This window comes from Pelmatolapia mariae, linkage group LG23 (genome assembly GCF_036321145.2).
Source record: "Pelmatolapia mariae isolate MD_Pm_ZW linkage group LG23, Pm_UMD_F_2, whole genome shotgun sequence".
Lineage (NCBI taxonomy): Eukaryota > Metazoa > Chordata > Actinopteri > Cichliformes > Cichlidae > Pelmatolapia > Pelmatolapia mariae.
Genome location: NC_086246.1, coordinates 30249299 through 30269062, shown reverse-complemented (window position 1 = coordinate 30269062; position 19764 = coordinate 30249299). Strand labels below are relative to the sequence as shown.

Genomic DNA, 19764 nt, shown 5'->3' with positions numbered 1-19764 from the left:
ACGTTTGAATGATTTTAAAAAATGTATATGCTTCAGGTGAAAGTTTAAAGGCTGCAGTCTGTAAAATTAATTGTGAAATCTAAAGGGAGACGTCATAGCACACCCACTCGGTTGGCTGCTTCGGACAACGCGCGCACGGCTCTGCTCGAGTGAATGGTTCGGGGTTTGCCCCAAACGCATCTTTGATTGGTTCTTTTCATATCGCTGGAGGTCATTGCTCAGAAATTCGTCTCCTGTTGAAGGTAAGGGATCAGTCTGTCGTGTTTTCCTCGATAGCTCACATCAGTTGTGCGCAGTTGACGTTAACGGATTCACAGCTGGAACTGGGAAGACGGGAAGAAGCTGGCTGGCCGCTGGAGAGCCTCGGATTGCTTTTATTAAAACTTCGGAAGCTTAAAAGCTTTTCTGCGTTTGTAACTCGCGGTGGTTACGATAACGATTTACATGAGTTAACGTCTCTTTATTTATTTCTTCCTTACGATCTGAACAGGAAGTACAGGGACAAGCCGAGGCTGACGCAGACAGTTTTGATTCATAAATCCCTGCAGCTGCTCCGTAACATAACGGCGTGTCCGTGACTGTCTGTGAGCGAACAAGAGAAATGTCTGTGCTGTGTCTGTAGTTTTTCATCTGTATGGGGCATGTTTCGCATTTTGTGGGTCTCAGTAAAGTTGATTTAAAAACGAGGGAGGGGACTCCCAGCAAGTCCCAGCCTGCCTTATCATGCATTCAAGTCCTGTAGAAACTGAAGAGTGGCAAGTCCCTCCTCCCTGCAGTCACTGATAAATGTAGTAGTTGGCTGTTTAACTGTCAGAAGCAGTTTGGATCACGTTAAAGATTTAAACGATAGCCATTAGTGTCCAATACAGTTACGTGCTTCTCTTCCTAGTAGTTTAATCGGATGAATTTGAGTTAGTGGATGTCAGGAGATAAATATGTGAAACCAGCTGACATGGAACATCTGTCACAATCCTTAGGCCACCCTGAATCGAGGAGGGGACCTAAGGGTACATCTTACAATGCTGTGATTGCAGACATTCCCAATGCTCTTTGATCAGTGGTTGTTGATCAATAGTCATGACAATTTGCATAATATGCATTGCATATTAATGATCAAGGAACTGACCTCACAGCCAATTGTTCATTCAGTGGGCTGGTTTCAGTCCTTATGCAAATGTACTGTTTATAAGATTGGGGAAACCTGCAGTCAGCTGAGTCTGAAGAAGTCACTTGGATGAGTGACGAAACGTTTCTCCCACTGAAAACGCTACGTCCAGATGAACAGAATCAACTTTTTTAAAGTGTTCTTAAGCAATAGCTCTCCATGCTTTCCAAAGGTCTTTTGAAAGCTGTTCTTTAAACGTTAGCTACTTTTTACTCATTTTCAGTCCAGTTCTTATACCTGAGCCTTCAGAAGAATATCTTTTTATCATTTGTTTACTAAGCTACTGAAGACTGACGTACGAATCATTCAAGCATAAAAAGGCATCTAACCCAAGGGATGAACCAGTGTTGTGTCTACAGATCAACTTGGCAAAGAACCAGTTTTAAATTGTATTTTTAGGCATTTTGTTAATAGCAGCTTAAGATAAAGAGATAATTTGTTCCCATTTCTGTAATTGAGTCTATTAAATAAAATGACAAACGATAACACAGTTTGACAGACATAATATAATGTTTTTACACCAACAATGTAATTCCCAGCTTTTACCTGAAAACTCAGCATGGTTTGCAGCATGTCCTTCAAAAAAAAATAAAAAAAGAGCGATGCATACTTTCAGTTATTTCCACTGCAATAACTGAAAGGCAACATGCATTAGAAATGGTCTGTTTGAATCGTGGACCAACTGAAGTGTTTGAAAATACTGTTTAAATGTGTTGAATTGACTGAATATTAATGGACTGGAGCTTCCAGTTAAAGTGAATGTCTGATGTGTGTTGTGCTTCATGACAGGAGGATTTCAGTTGATGTGGACATGAATGATTTGTGTTTCCTCTGCAGGTGAAGGTAGAAAGTGTGTGTGAGCTGATGTGGATGTGAATTCAGCAGCATGGATCAGTGTGAGGACAGAGAGGAGGGAGTTCCTCCCTCTAAAACCACTCTGTGTGGGGAACATGAGAGCCAGACCAAAGCTCAGAGGTGAGATGACCATCTCTAACTGTCCATGACTCTTCTACATGTCCCAGCTCAGCACTCACATCACTGCTCCATCATTATTCACAGGAACCAACCTGGAGCTGAACCCAGCTGTGTGTCCTTAAAGAGTGACTGGTCAAAGAGTATTGGTGGTAATTTTAAAGGACAACCCTTTGCTGCAGGGAGGTAAGCTGATAGTAACAGGAACTCTGATAGCAAACAATTTGGTGTCTGATTTAAATGAACTCATTGTCGCCAAAGTGCCTCCCTATACGGGGTCATATGACTGTTGGGATTTATCTGTGTAAATCTATAGTTCTCCTTCTTAGATCTTCACTGGCTTCTTTGAACTTTCCTATTGTGCAAAGTATTAGTGAATCTAATGAGTGCTTTAATACAAATCCCTTTTATGCTGCCAAATAGAAACCTATCAGAAATTATCAGTTGCCCCTGGCTGCAACAACAACAGTTTTATGTTTAGAAATCAAGGATATACTCTCCACTTTCATGTCTGTCTCTTTGGCAGTAAGTGGTTCTTTGTTGTTTAGTTAGATGCACACATACGGGAAAATCCAGCTGTTAGCTGTGATGTTCAGGTTTGTAAAGCACTTTATAAGTGAGGCCTCGCATTGCTTTTCTTCACTTATGATACAACCCAATATCACGACAAAGCGTGTAATAGATACGCTGTGTGTGCAATGTGTCCATTTCACACTTTGCCATGAGAACATGAGAGCCAGACCAAAGCTCAGAGGTGAGATGACCATCTCTAACTGTCCATGACTCTTCTACATGTCACAGCTCAGCACTAACATCACTGCTCCATCATTATTCACAGGAACCAACCTGGAGCTGAACCCAGCTGTGTGTCCTTAAAGAGTGACTTGTCAAAAAGTATTGGTGTTGATTTTAAAGGACAATACTCTGCTGTGGAAAGCTAATCTATATCTGTATATATGTTAATTTTTTCATTAAACTTTCAAACACTGTTAAAAAAAACCAATTCTTTGATCTTCGGGCTGAAGGAAGAACAACACTCGGTGTTTTAATGCTCACTCAACAATCTCTTTTATCAGTACAGTTCTCTTTATTCCATACAAACTGTTTGAGCAATACAATCGTCTGGACGGGAGATGTGCATAGGAGGGGCTCCTGCAGATCTCGAAGTGTCTGACAGTTACACACACTCTTATAGCCTCAACCCCCACCCGAGTCATAAAACCTAAACATTCACACTCTTTCTCCCCCTCTCAGTGAGCTTCAGTTACGACCTTGGCTCCCCGTGCAGTATGTTTTGTTCTCCCTAATCAGAGAAATAAGGCCATGATTCTACACAAACAGCATTTCTTTATAAATCAGCAGTATAAGGTATCATGAAACAGTGTAATATCCCATTCCTGTCTTTTCTCGAAATAAACAATCAATTAATTTTATTACATGTACATGGGGATTTTCACAGCTCAGCATCCAACATCAAAATACCCTGGGGCAGTCCCAGCAGCACACATTTATACACAGACATCAACAACCTTTGTTTTTCAAAACTAGTTGCCTGCTGATCCCTCTCTATCTCCTGCCTCCCTATCTTGTGTCCTTGCTGCCCACTTCTTCGCACACTATGTCCTCCTGGCTTTGGCTTACCAACTCCTTATCCCACTAACGGCAGCTTTCTGTCGCTCCTCCTTCTCACATATATCTCTGACCTATTCTCCCAATTCTATGTGTGTGCTCTATGTGTGAATGTTTAGTAACTTGACCTATGACCTACTTAAATGAATAATGAATATAATGTTTTACTATGGTTCATATAACTAAATCCCTAATACTACAATACTACGGTAACCTATTCTCACACAGCTCAACACTCACATCACTGCTCCATCATTATTCACAGGAACCAACCTGGAGCTGAACCCAGCTGTGTGTCCTTAAAGAGTGACTGGTCAAAGAGTATTGGTGCTAATTTTAAAGGACAATACCCTGCTGTGGAAAGGTAATCTATATCTGTATATCTTTTTATTTTTTCAGTAAACTTTCAAAAACCTGATGTCAGAGGCTTTTCTGTCAGAAAGCTGGTCCAGCAGGTGTAAACTTTGTACTTTGGCTCAGAAACAATGTTGGTAGCAATCACTCAAGTGGCATCCCTTGGAGGCAGCCCTTACTGCTATTAAGAATTGGATGTCAATGGAGACTCCTTTTTTTTAACCAGCTGCTCCCAATTGCCCCACCATTTAGGCACAAAACAAAGGGCTATGGGGCTTTTGCCATTTTACTGGCAGCCTTTGTTTTAGAAGCCTTTGAAGATAAAATCTAAGCCACAAATCACTTATAGGTTTCTTTCTTGATGGCTTAGGTAAAGTCCAAGAGAGTTGCGTTAATTTTCTTTCTCTGAGCTTCCAAACCTATGATTAAAATTTAATCTCAGCTGAGTAATAAAAAGTTTCGTGACATCCAAGCATTGATACGTAAACTACAGTTAAAAAGGAATAGGTTAATTGTGTGTCATCAGGAGAGACAGCCACAGAAAGATGTACCATAACTATAGACATATCTCCTCATGATGTCTCCAAGAGGTAAGAGGTAGATTCAAGAAGATGCAGTGTTTAAAATTGGTCCCTGGTGCATCCCACAGGTTATTTTAGAGATTTTGGGAAAAGTTACAGTCACAGTTAATAAAAGATTGCCTAAAGTTATGAATGATGTTAAATCCAGTTTGGTGGATTTTGCACCTAGTAGCCACAAATCAATTACTAATGTCTCAAAGAAGTCCATCAGTGCCGTAATTCTGTCTCATATGAACATCTGTCTTAGCTGCTGGACATCAAGCTAGAACAAATTCAAATCATCACTGTAAAAAATGTTAACACTGGTAAAACATGATTACATTAGCAGATTTTTTCTTTTCCTGGTTTTCCTTTCCTCTTAATTAGGAAGGTGGGATTGTAAAATAGTTTTTCTGAGAAGTCTTTTCTTCCTCTTATTTATTCATCTTCATGATTTCTCTACAGAGAGAACCAGAAGACCTCAGAGGTTCCCAGTGATCAGCTTCCCCAACAGCATCAAACACACCTGGATTCCATATTTATGGTCTGTAAATATACAAACAGTACTTTACATCTGTTCACGGTCATTTCTTAAAAAGTTTATGCATGTTCTTACAACCAAACACAGAAGTAAAAAGCGTGACTATTTTTGAAAATAGTTTCAAAATTCAGATGGTGCAACAGCAAAAATATAACTGTATGGTATTTACATTGTTTTTATTTAAAATTGTATTTTAAGCACTAATATTTCTAAACCACTTGTTAGTTTTATTTTTAAAAAAAAAATTTTTAAATCGTTACAGAAAGTTGTATTATAATAAAGTGGAAGTGACTGGGAATGAAAGTCTGACTGCACTGTGCCAAGTGTAAAGTTTGGTGAAGGTTGGATTATGGGATTTTTCAGGGTTGGGCTTCGGCTCCTTAGTGCTGATCCTGTGTTTGGTTTTCACAAAATTGTGTGGTATGACCAAAGGTCTCCACTTTGGTGTCATCCATTCAGAGTCTTGTGGTTTGTTTGGATGCAGCTTTACAAACCTAAGCTGCACTGCTGTTTTCTTCTCAGAAAGAAGAGCTTTCTCCTGACAACCCTTCCAAACAAGCCATATTTGTTTCGTCTTTTTGTAACTGTACTGTCATAAACTTTAACTCTTTAGTTCTTGTGGTTTTTTGCTGTTTCTTTGAGAACTGTACAGTCTAACCAGGTTTGCTGCGACATCCACACCTTGGAAGACTAGCAGCTGACTTGATTATTTTCCAATTGTGAATAATCTTTCTCACTTTAGAATGATGGCCTTCAAATTGTTTTTAAATTGCTTTAAAGACCTTCCCAGATTGATGGGTGTGAATGCCCACATGAATACAGTATTGTGTGCAAAATAAAAGAAATGGTGTATGCAGACCTGCAGTGCTCAGCAGGAATCCTAACATTCCCTGAGACATTTTCCTCTATCACCAAGGTCTAAAGTTAATTTATTCAGCTTTTAAGGGGGATCTAAAAAGAGCAGACTGGCACCACATGAAGCCCTAGAATGATGTATAAATAATACAGATTTTAATTCCAGCTGGATTGTAATTGTTTCCAACATGGTTCTGATGTTTGTATCCATGATTTCAAATTTATTGAGTCATTCATATAAATTTCTGTTCCAGCTCCTGGAAGAGAAAATCATCACTTTTGTGAAGAATGAGTTAAAGAAGATCCAGACGGTTCTGTATCCAGATTATTCAGAATGCTTAAACTGCCAGAGGGAGGATGAGGAGATTTTGGGGTGTGAGGATGAAGAGCAAAGGAGTAGCAACAGAGAGGCATTTGTAAAGATCACACTGCAGTTTCTGAGAGGAATGAAGCAGTATGAGTTGGCTGACCGTCTGCTGAGCAGTAAGAGGATTTCTCTAAAGATATAAGCTGCTGGTTATACTGTGACATTTACTAATGTCTGAAGAATAACACCAACAGATATGTAAACACTCATTCTTTAGAAGAATTAAATGGTGGGATATTTAATATATAACTTAATTAGGAAATTTATTGTCTATTTTCAGGCAGGTTTGCTCCGGTTTGTCAACATAATCTTAAATCTCAACTGAAGAAGAAGTTCCAGTGTGTGTTTGAGGGGATTGCTAAAGCAGGAAATCCAACCATTCTGAATCAGATCTACACAGAGCTCTACATCACAGAGGAAGGGACTGCACAGGTCAATGATGAGCATGAGGTCAGACAGATTGAAACAACATCCAGAAGACAAAAACCAGATGGAATGGAAACAACAATCAGACAAGAAGACATCTTTAAAGCTTCACCTGGAAGAGAAGAACCAATCAGAACAGTGTTGACAAAGGGAGTGGCTGGCATTGGGAAAACAGTCCTAACACAGAAATTCACTCTGGATTGGGCTGAAAGCAAAACTAACCAGGACATCAAGTTCATTTTTCCATTCACTTTCAGAGAGCTGAATGTGCTGAAAGAGAAAAAGTTTAGCCTGGTGGAACTTGTTCACCACTTCTTTACCAAAACTAAAGAAGTAGGAATCTGCAGCTTTGAAGACTTCCAGGTTGTCTTTATTTTTGATGGCTTCGATGAGTGTCGACTTCCTCTGGACTTCCACAAAACTAAAATCCTGACTGACCCTAGAAAGTCCACCTCAGTAGATGTGCTGCTAACAAACCTCATCAGAGGAAACCTGCTTCCCTCTGCTCACCTCTGGATAACCACACGACCTGCAGCAGCCAATCAAATCCCACCTGGATATGTTGACATGGTAACAGAGGTGAGGGGGTTCACTGACCCACAGAAGGAGGAGTACTTCAGGAAGAGATTCAGAGATGAGGAGCAAGCCAGCAGGATCATCTCCCACATCAAGACATCACAAAGCCTTCACATCATGTGTCACATCCCAGTCTTCTGCTGGATCGCTGCTACAGTTCTGGAGGATGTGGGGAAGAAGAGAATAGAGGAAACAAGGACAGCACTACCCATGACCCTGACTGAGATGTACATCCACTTCTTGGTGGTTCAGGCCAAAGTCAAGAAGGTCAAGTATGATGGAGGAACGGAGACAGATGCACACTGGAGTCCAGAGAGCAAACAGATGGTTGAGTCTCTGGGAAAACTGGCTTTTGAGCAGCTGCAGGGAGACAACCTGATTTTCTATGAATCAGACCTGACAGAGTGTGGCATCGATATCAGAGCAGCCTCAGTGTACTCAGGAGTGTTCACACAGATCTTTAAAGAGGAGAGAGGACTGTACCAGGACAAGGTGTTCTGCTTCGTCCATCTGAGTGTTCAGGAGTTTCTGGCTGCTCTTCATGTCCATCTGACTTTCATCAACTCTGGAGTGAATTTACTGGAAAAGCAACAGGAAACCACCCAGAATTTTGAAGAAGAAGAATCTGCAGAGACTTGCTTGTACAAGAGTGCTGTGGATAAGGCTTTACAGAGCTCAAATGGACACCTAGACTTGTTCCTTCGCTTCCTCCTGGGTCTTTCACTTCAGACCAATCAAAGTCTTTTACACGGGCTGCTGGAACAGACAGGTTGTAGCTCACAGACCAATCTGGAAACAGTTCAACACATAAAGGAGAGGCTGAGTGGAAATCTATCTGCAGAGAAAAGCATCAACCTGTTTCACTGTCTTAATGAACTAAATGAACATTCACTATTGGAGGAGATCCAACAGTCCCTGAGATCAGGAAGTCTCGCTGCTGATAAACTGTCTCCTGCTCAGTGGTCAGCTCTGGTCTTCATGTTGCTGACATCAGAAAAAGATTTAGATGTTTTTGACTTGAAGAAATACTTTGCTTCAGAGAAGGCTTTCCTAAGGCTACTGCCAGTGATTAAATGCTCCAGCATAGTGCTGTAAGTTATAAAGTTTTCATGATTTAATAATAGTGTATACATTGTGGGGAAATTACTCCTCTGCATTTGACCCATTCACTCAGTGAAGCAGTGGACAGCCACTAAGCAGGCGCATCGCGGAGCAGTGTGTAGGGACGGTACCTTGCTCAGGAGTACCTCAGGAAAAGCTGTAGCTGTTCAGTGGATTCAAACCCCCGACCTTCCGATCATGAGGCAACTACTCTACCTACTGAGCTATCCCTGCCCCTTTAAAAGCACTATTTTTGTTATTCTGTTTAGCACAGTTGTGTACTGTCTAGTTTGATGTAAGATTTATGTACCAATTAGAAGCTGCACTTAATGTATAAGCTCATTATGTCATCGGGTTTCTTGGGGTAAACTGGCAACAATTGAGCATGTGCTAAGTTGATAATTTATATAGTCCATGTATAATCAAAAGTTCATGCTGTGCAGTTCACATATTATTATTATTTTCTTGTCCATTGTTGTCTCCTCAGACTTGGTGGATGTAACCTCTCAGACAGAATCTGTGAAACTCTATCCTCACTACTCAGCTCCCGGTCCTCTTGTCTGAGAGAGCTGGACCTTAGTAACAACAACCTGAAAGACTCTGGATTGAAAGTACTGTCTGGGGGACTTGAGAGTCCACACTCTAAACTGGAAACACTTAGGTTACAATTCTTCAAATTGTTCATGATATGTGTAAAATAGTTCTAGTTGAGATCCTAGATATTACATATTAGATTATCAGGACTTTCTACTTTCTATTCATGTGGTCTGTTTAGGACAGGGGTTGGCAACCTGCGGCTCTGGAGCCGCATGTGGCTCTTTAGTCCTTATAGTGCAGCTCCGCGTGGTTTGGGAAAATAAATTAGAAGTATTTAGCTGAAGTGTATTTTATTTATGTTAGTTCTTTTTTTAACTTGTAGTTCTAGAAATATAAAAATAAAATTATATTCTATTATTTTTTCATCGCTCAAAATAAGAGTCACACTCCCGGAAGCCGGTATGCCTGCCGAAACGCCGTGCATTTATCAAGACTTTCAACCCCAGGTAGGCCAATTATGGATCTTCGGATCCACATTATGTCAGCAGCTATTCTCCACCGTGAACTATGTTAAAAACAAACACCGCTCACACCTCACAGATGACAGCTTACAGTCCTGCGTAAAGATGAAAGCCCCGATTTGCAGACGCTGTGCGCAGAGGTTCGGGACCAGAAGTCCCACTGTAAACCTATCACGGCAGACCCAACGATGTTTCCATTAACACGCTTTTCAGCATCTCTTTATTGACCACTTTTCACACACGGTTGCTGTACGCATACAGCCGGCTGTAGCTTTTCAGCTCACAGCCCGACACATACCAACACAACAGCATAGATAGCACAGACGTAAAGGCGGCGAGGCGTGATTGCGGGTGCCGCTCAGGTGCATCGCCTCTGTAGCACTTCAAGGATTTCATAAGCAACACACCTTAGTTGTTCACACAAAGCATAAAGGTAAAAAACAATATATACAGTGTTATCTTCATTTTAGATGTCAAAAAGTATTTGCGGCTCCCAGTGTTTTCTTTTGCGTGGAAACCGGGTCCAAATGGCTCTTTCGGTGTTAAAGGTTGCTGACCCCTGGTTTAGGATCTTAATCTTTTTTTCCCTTTAATTAAAGAAATGACACTCATGAAGCACTTTGAGTCCTCAGGTAGAGTAGACAAGCGCTATGTAAGAACCAGTACATTTACCATTTACCATGTGAGCACCAGTTCAACTTTTGGTACAGTTTATCCTGCTTATTGCTTCAGTAGTTTTTTCAGTTGTACGTGTAACTTTTAGATCAAATGTCTTTGTTAAAGTTAATTCTGTGTTTTAGTAATTTTATTCTTATATTTTTTTCATAGAGGTGTTGTTTCTTCAGTATTTGACTCCATCACTGTTTTCTAATAGTTTCTGTCATGTATGCTGTCTGCAGATTGTCAAGTTGCTCAGTCACAGAGGAAGGTTGTACTGCTCTGACATCAGCCCTGAACTCCAACCATTCCTACCTGAGAGAGCTCGACCTGAGCTACAATAATCCAGGAGAGGCAGGGGTGAAGATGCTGAAGCAGCTCCGACTTGACATTCTCAGGTGTGGAGAGATCATTTGCAGCCACAGTGTCTGATAGAGGAAGATGATTTTAAAGGTTTTTCTTACAGTCACACATAAAGTAGCCTTTTTCATTTAGCTCATTATAGGAATTCTGGCTGAACGTGAACAAGAAATATGTGAAGGGTTTGTGAGTCTGTAGCTTCGTAGTGTCATGCAGCCCATTTCTCTGTATGAATATGAATATAAATGTGAACCGAATAAGCAGAGGCTATGTTTTTAACAATTTATATTTTCCTCACCAACACTGCCAGCACATTTGTATGCTTGAGGCTCGACAAAATTAAAATAGAAGTGTTTCGGGGGGGGTTTGTTTTGGGGGGTTTTTGTTTTTTTTACTGGTTTACTACTTTACAAATGACTAAGCTGCCAGTGTTTTATTATTATATTAGGCTGCTGCTGATATGGATAAGGAAGATTGAAAGTGGACTGCATTACTTTGAACCACTATTTCCACAGAACATGTTTAGGTTGGGCGATATGTAAAAAAATTTCCAACCGACAATCATCAGTCCAATAACCGACGCAGGTGATATATTCACGTATGCGCAGACGTTTTGATGGGCGGACCAATGTAATCATGCATGTACTGATTTGCGCGTTTAGAACACAGAAGTCCAAACATGGACAAACTAATTGCCAAATTGCACACTGGAGGAGAAGGCGCAGACAGAAATGGACAGTTACCTCAGTGAGGAGTTGTTTGGTCAAGTGTGTAAGACAGATAAACACTGGAACGGCCTGTAAACACGGTTATAGTGGAAAAAATAAGCCAGTTTCTCTTTGTTTCCCTCCCCACCATTGTGGGGTTTTTATTTAAATAAAATGCTTTTTTTTTTCTGAACATAGGGTACTGCCATTCTTTCTTTCTGTTATGAATTTGAGTAAATCGCTCCTGCACTCTGAGGAGGGTGCATTTGCTCACAGCTGAAGGAGGGTGACGTTAAAACAGCGCTATTATTTATTTCTGTTGACTGCTTCTGTTAGCTTCAGCCAACATTATTAGCAAACGTATTCATGGGCAAATAAATAAATAAATCGCCCTTGTAAAAACAATTGAGCCTATCGTTGATAGTCGATGTATTCGTCCAATTGCGCAACCTTAGTACATGCAAACAATTTGTCCTTCAGTTTTCAACTTCAGACTTTCCCTTTGTTTTACAGGTAAAACAATTTATTGCAATTAAATTACAATTAATTGATTATTATTGTATTAATATTATTGTAATAAAATGAAGTATAAAGTATAAAATGACCATAAATACGTCACTGCAATTTAGTCAGATGTTAAAAAAATATCATTTTTATTATGTGTAAATGATGCACAAAGTGTATAAATAATAAAATGTCTTAAGGTTATTTGGAATAGACCAGCAAGGATTTAGCATGTGCACAGTTAATAATTTGTATAGACTGCACATTTTAATTTTTTTGTTTGTTTGTTTGTTTGTTTGTTTGTTTGTTTGGGGGTTTTTTTACCCCTTGCTGTCTCAACAGACTGAGTGGTTGTAACCTCTCGGACAGAATCTGTGACACTCTATCCTCAGTTCTCAGCTCCCACTCCTCTAGTCTGAGAGAGCTGGAGCTGAATAACAATGACCTGAAGGACTCGGGAGTGAAAACACTGTGTGGTGGGCTAGAGAGTCCGTACTGTAAACTGGAAATACTCAGGTCAGGATTCTTCAAACTTTACATATAAAGTCCATTTAAATCCTATTCAATGCTAACCTACATGACTAACCATGGCTATTGTTGATTTTTACTTTTTAAGTAGTGCTTAAATCCCTACAAAACTAATGACACTCATATGAGCATCAGTTCTACTTTGTGTAGGGTTTGTCCTAATTCTTACTTTAATAGTTTCATTAATTGAAGAAATAAACTTTTAGCTCAAAATATCTTTGTTAAAGCCAACTCTGCGCTTCAATCGATCACATATTTGTTTTGTGGAGGTATTGTTTCCTCGCTATTTGACTGTGTCACTGTTCTCTTATAGTATCTGTTGCATGTGCTGTCTGCAGATTGTCAGGCTGCTTGATCTCAGAAGAAGGTTGTACTGTTCTTATCTCAGCGCTGAACTCAAACCTTTCCACCCTGAGAGAGCTGGACCTGAGCTACAATGATCCAGGAGAGACAGGGGTGAAGCTGCTGAAGCAGCTCCAACTGGACAGACTCAGGTATGAAGTGGCCTTTTGCAGCCACAGTATCTGGCAAAGGAGGAAGAGACACTCAAGGAAATAGGAAAAATTTCTTAGAGTCACACATCAAGGAGCTTTTTTTGTTTTTTGTTTTTTTTAATTTTGCTCCAAGCCACATAAATCTCTGAAAAACAAATCTTATATTAGTGTGAATGTTAAATAAATGAACACTGGTTTGTTTGTTTGTTTTGTTTTTTTAGATTTTTTTACTTTTAGTACCAAAACTTATAACGCACTGCTATGCTTGAGGCTAGCGTGGTTTATTTATTATCACATTAGGATTTTTATTTGATAGTTTTGCACAAACAAGGATTGAAAGTGTTCTGTGTAGCTTTTTTTTATACTGCCAATATATTTTTTTCTATTACTTTATGACTAAGTAGACCAAAATCGATATAATATTTATAATTCATTTGTTACAGTGTGCTGAAGCAGACTGTTTGAATTTGTGAAGAGTGAACCCAAAATGCAGACACAGAGGAATGTGGAACCAAAACTTGAGTATTAACAAAAAGCGAGCCATTTAATGTGGCTGATGAAGAAATACAAGGTAATATATAAGGCAAACAAAGACAAGAATAAACAGTAACCTAAACTGAGGAAACTAAAGATAAACATAAAAAACCCAAAACATGAAACTTGGCATAGATACAAAGATACCTGACACTGAACAAAGGAGGACAGAGGGCTTAAGTACACAGACAGATAATGAGGGGATGGGGAACAGGTGGGAACACAGCTGGAACAAATCAGACCTAACGAGACAAGGGGAAGCAAAACTAGACACACTGCACATAGGATAGGGACCTTCATAATAAAACAGGAAACGGCATGGAACACAAACATGACAACATGGACAAGAAGACAAGAAACATGACAGACTAACACAGAAGACTTAAGTGAAACATAACTAAACTAAACTTAAGGCAACCAAATGATAATCCTATTACACAACATATTTAAAGGGATAACTTAAAAACTCAAAACGTAAACTGAAAACGCTGGGTCAGAGACCCAGGATTGTGACATCATTATAAATACAGTCCCAATGAAATGTTTAAAACAACTTAAAAAATGGTTGAAAATCATATGTTGCATGGTTGAATCTTAACAAGGTTCCAAGTAGAGCTTCAGCATGCAAAAAGAAGAAAGGGGAGTGAGGCAAAACATTTTTTTGATCACGCAATTTGTTGACAACAACAGCTGATCAAAAATTTAGGATTACTTTCCTTTAAAAGGCCAAATCTGTGCAAAAATGTGGATTAATTGTCATTTTCTGTCAGGTACTGTCATGACATTATGATGGCAAAGGCAACTTTTTGAACGTGGTTGGGTTGTTGCACTGCATAAGCAGGGTCTCTCACAGTGCACCATTGCTGCTGAGGTAGGATACAGTAAGGCTACGTTCACACTGCAGGCCAAAGCGCATTAAATCCGACTTTTTTGACCCTATGCGACCCATATCCGATCATGGTATGACAGTGTGAACGGCACAAATCCGATATTTTCAAATCCGATCTGGGTCACTTTCGTATGTGGTACTGAATCCGATACATATCTCATGTTTTAGAAAGCAACTGCTGTTTGAACGGTCATGTCGCATTAAATCCGTCTTTTACGTCACTGACACAAGACAGACGCCAATTATCAGCACCGGAGAAGACATCGTGAACACTTCCTGGCCATCCCGTGTAGATGTCAGTGAAACTGTTGGGAAGACAACGTTGGAGAAACGTGAATATTTTATTTGTACTGTATAATCTGCAGATTCTGACAGGAATCTGCAACTGTCCTTTGAAGCACCGCTCCTCTCTAAAACAGCAATAAGGATAATTATTAGGCCATATGTAAATAACAAAATAACTTTATAACTTAAAGAAAAATTGGGAAATGTAAAGTCTGAAACAAGTCTTTATATTAAGGGCCATCAGTCAAACAATACTGTTTGGTCTGGGTCTAAACAGAGCGCGTTGTGTGTGACGTCGTCTTTTGCGCATGCGGGGCGCTTTGAGGGTTCACACTAGAGCGCGTTTGCTGTCACATTTTATTTGTAGTGTGAACAAGCAGACAAAAAAATCGGATTTGATCAAAAAATCAGAATTGAGCATTAAGACCTGCCGTGTAATTTGGAATTTCTTAAATGATCCTGAGGGTTATGGAACAAAAAAGACCCAAAACAATTTCACCAGCACTGAGCCGGAGGATCCAGTTGGCTGTCCATCAAGACACTGTACGATCCTCGACCCAAATTAAGGCCGTTACTGGTGCCGACTGCAGCCCCATAACCATCAGGCGGTATCTGAGACTGAAAGGGTTCAAAAACAAATAGGTCTTCAAAGGCCTCGTCTCCTTGAACATCACAGATCTGACTGTTTGGACTTCGCAAGAGAGCATCAAACATGGGACATTGAAAGGTGGAAGAAAGTTTTATTCTCTGATGAGAAAAACATTTCATCGTGATGGTCCTGATGGTTTCCATGTTACTGGCATGACACTTGAGATGTTTTCTGAGGTGGGATTTCCCCCCCAGTGGAGGGGGCGCCATAATGGTCTGGGGTGCTTTTTGCCTTCAGTGAAAAATGGAGCAGGGGCGTAAATGGCCGATGGCTATGTCCAGATGTTGTAGACAGCATCCGTCATGACCGAGGGCCCTCGACTGTGTGGTAACGACTGGGTTTTTCAACAGGGCAATGCTACAGTACACAATGCCCACAGGACAAGGGACTTACTGGGGAATAACATCATTTCTTTGGACCATCCTGCTTATACCCTTTTGATAAGCTGTAGAACACCTGTTTCAGTTTAAGTGTTGTTTTCAATAAATTGCATGATCAAAAAAATGTTTTGCCTCACTTCCCCATTCTTCTTGTTGCATGTTGAAGCTCTACTTGGAACCTTCTTAATGCAAGTTATGATTTTTTAGCAATTTTTTTAAGTGGTAAACTTAAACTTTTGATCGGGAACTTTTTAAATTTAGTATTAGTCATTATAATAAGGCTTTAATTATCTTTCCAGAGACTGAGCTAACTCAGGGTCTCTCATCCAGTCTCCTTAGCTTTCAATATAAGCTTTCACTTTCTGTTGTACAGACTTCATCAGTGTCTAACAGTATGTGTATGAGAGTGATGTAATGCCCATGTGTGCATGCTGAAAGAGACTGTGTTGGTCTGACCCCCCTAATCCTTTCAGGGTGGAGCCTGCTGGAGCCCGATGGTTGACACCAGGTCTGAGGAAGTGTAAGTGTGTTTTTAATGTGATTCATGAAAACAAAGCAGCACACATTCAACCATCTTCAAACTGTCACATCACTCATTCACATCTCTGATGTCAGGAGTCATCATCAAAGTGTCAATCAATGAACAGATGATGGATCAATAACTGCAGCTGGATTGTGTTTGTTCTCGCCACAGATTCCTGTCAACTCACATTCAACACAAACACAGTGAACACAAAACTGAAACTGTCTGACAACAACAGGAAGGTGGCACGTGTGGAGGAGGATCAGTCATATCCTGATCATCCAGACAGATTTGACTTCCATCCTCAGCTACTGTGTAGAGATGGTCTGACTGGTCGCTGTTACTGGGAGGTCGAGTGGAGAGGAGATGTTTATATATCAGTGAGTTACAGAAGAATCAAAAGGAAAGCAAATGCTAAACATTGTTTGTTTGGATGGAATGATCAGTCCTGGAGTCTGTATTGTACAGATGATGGTCCTCATTCTGTCAGACACAACAACAGACAAACATCCATCTCCTCCTCCTCCTCCTCCTCCTCCTCTGTCCCTAACAGAGTAGCAATGTATGTGGACTGTCCTTCCGGCACTCTGTCCTTCTACAGAGTCTCCTCTGAAACTCTGATCCACCTCCACACTTTCAGCACCACATTCACTGAACCGCTTTATCCTGGATTCAGAGTCTTGTTTGGGGCCTCTGTGAGTCTGTGTGGCATTTGATAAGAATCTTCCCCTCTTAGAGACGCACAGAAGAAGAATTTAGAAAATGCTCAGACATTCACAAGTTTAGTGAGCAGCCAGGCTTCAGCCTGATGTCTGATTGGGTGCGTAGCCTCCAGCTTACTTCCACAGGGACGGTCGTAGCTCAGGAGTAAGCAACATTTTATTTATATGGTACCTTTCAAAACAAGGATAACAAAGTGCTTCACAATAAAAAACAAAAACAGAGCATTAAAAAAAGACTTAACAAAAAGCAAGTCTAAGAGGTTTTAGTTGTTTCTTAAAACAACTAATACAGTGAGCTGCTCACAGACGCTGGTTTCTGGAAGTGTTCCTAAACCCATGCACTGATATTTTAATGCAGCGCTGATGAAGGTAATAGCAATCTCACTGATCTGAAAATGCCACCAAAAAAGCAAACTCATGAGTTGAAGAGGAGTTGGAGGAGATGAGGAAATCGCCAAATTTCATTTCGGACGAAATGAGCAAAGTGGCTAAACAGCAAGGTATGCTACATGTCCTAATAAATGAGATAAAACAACTTAAAAACCTGATAAAGGAGAAGGACAAGAAAATAGACGGCTTGGAAGAGCGAATCAAGGGCCTTGAACAATACACAAGAATGAATATTTAATCATAAGTGGACTAGAGATGCAACATTGAACCTACATCAGAACAACAGCTGGCAGAGGTAGAGATGGTGAAGATGCCCCGGCAGAGGAGCTGCAAACACTTCAACAGCAAGTGATAAATTCCTCTAAATGAAGAATGTGAGTATCCAGAGTCATCATATCACAACATGTCACACGCTCCGTATAGATAGTAAAACAAAGCCCGTTTTGAAGAAGCTGAAGAGGACTGGTGTGTATTTCAAATGAACATTTAATGAAAAAAACTGCTGAAATTGCAAGACAGGAATGTAGCCAGAGAAAACAAAACAAGATACAAGCAACATGACCGAGGAACGGCAAAGTAATGATAAGACTGAATGGTACTCCCAAAGAAGTGAAAATTCTTATAATAAGAGAACTCAGAGACTTCGAACAATACAAATGATTGGGAGTCTGCTCTTCACTGGAAATGTGATGACTGGATATTATGAACAATGGATGTGGAAAGCGTTTTTGGCCCTGTGGCTAAAACGAACAATGAAAAAAACACACAAACATAAATGACAAAGTTGGATTATATGTTTCCATTTAGAAATATTGAAGAGGAAGACTTTGATTATTGATTGATTGAATCTTTATTTTGAACATGTTGAAAAAGTATAAAAACATAGAATTAAAAAGAGACAAACAAAGAAAGCAAAACAAAAGGAAAGCGAGCAACCACAACTACAAATGACTTTCATGTTCAAAAAGGAGCAGGAAGAAGCATAAGCTTATTTAATCCCACCCCCTTTTCCACTATCTAGTAATCAATAGACTGCAGAAATCCTCCTTACAATTACATTATATGTTACGTGTATTTTTTTTTTTGATTTATTATATGTATACCTATCTTTCTATCTATCCATATATATATATATATATATATATATATATATATACACACATTTTCAATAACCCCAGTAACACCTCAAAGGATACACAACCTACAGATATATATACCCATACCAACATACCCATGCACCCGCAATCTCTACCTCCTCCCTGCATCCTGTAAAACCATGTCCTTAAACCGCTGTTTAAACTGCGCCATGCTCGGGCATTGCTTCATATCTTTACTTAGTCTGTTCCACAGCTTCACTCCACACACAGAGATGCAAAAACTTTTTAAAGTTGTATGGATACAAGGATGTTTTAAATTTAATTCCCCCCTCAAATTTTATCCCCATTCCCTTTTAGAAAACAATTTTAGAATATTGTCAGGAAGTAGGTTGTTTATTGCTTCATACTTAATTTGTGCAGTTAGAAAATGGACCAGATCTGTGAATCTTAGTATTTTTGATTTTAAGAATAGTGGATTTGCATGATCTCTGTAACCAGTTTTATGGATTATCCTTATGGCCCTTTTTTGTAATATAAAGATTGATGATAGCGAACATTTGTAAGTATTGCCCCAAACCTCTGCACAGTAATGCAAATACGGTGCAATCAGGGAACAATAGAGAATGTGGAGTGATCTGTGGTCCAGAATGTGTTTTACTTTACTCAAAATTGAAACACTTCTTGAAATTTTGTTATGTATATGATTTATATGCGACTTCCAGTTTAATTTATCATCTATAATCACACCAAGAAAGTTATGTTCAAGTACTCTTTCAATTTCCACACCATCTATATGAATCTGAACTTGTGCATTTCTGAGGGAATTCCCAAATAAGACTATTTTAGTTTTACTTAGATTTAGCGATAGCTTGTTCCTGTTAAACCATTTTTTTAATTTTGCACATTTCCAAAGTAATTGTATCCAGCAGCTCCTTTAGATTCCCCCCAGAACAAAAAATATTTGTGTCGTCTGCAAATAATACTAATTTTAATATATAAAATTTGCCTTTTGGAACACCACAAGCAATGTCCAAGCATGATGAGGAATGGACACCCAGCTTCACAAATTGTTTCCTGTCACTTAAATAATTTTTCACCCAGTGCAGTACAACCCCCCTCATCCCATACCGTTCCAGTTTATTAATTAATATGTCATGATTAATTGTGTCGAATGCTTTCTTGAGATCCAGAAATAGTCCAGCTGCATACTGTTTCTGATCTATAGCATTTGTAATCTCCTCAATTGATTTGATTAATGCCAGAGATGTTGATCTTTTTGATCTGAATCCATATTGACTGTCAGAGAGTAAATTATATTTATCTAAGAATTTGTCTAATTGTTTATTAAACAGGTTTTCTAGGATTTGGGAGAATTGTGGTAGTAAAGAAACAGGCCTGTAATTTGTGAAGTGGTGTCTATCCCCAGTTTTATACAGCGGCA

General features: G+C 39.6%; 1 protein-coding gene across 1 annotated transcript; it reads left to right on the top strand.

The window, feature by feature from the left end:
* Positions 1-181: 181 nt before the first annotated feature.
* LOC134620314 (NACHT, LRR and PYD domains-containing protein 3-like) lies at positions 182-18320 on the top strand. The gene is made up of 13 exons (XM_063466417.1): positions 182-242; positions 2003-2140; positions 2225-2323; positions 4032-4130; positions 5146-5224; positions 6331-6559; positions 6724-8536; positions 9034-9207; positions 10504-10659; positions 12175-12348; positions 12699-12854; positions 16065-16111; positions 16286-18320. Exons 2-13 carry the CDS (start codon positions 2052-2054, stop codon positions 16828-16830), a joined length of 3660 nt encoding a protein of 1219 aa, XP_063322487.1. The 5' UTR covers positions 182-242; positions 2003-2051; the 3' UTR covers positions 16831-18320.
* Positions 18321-19764: the final 1444 nt, after the last annotated feature.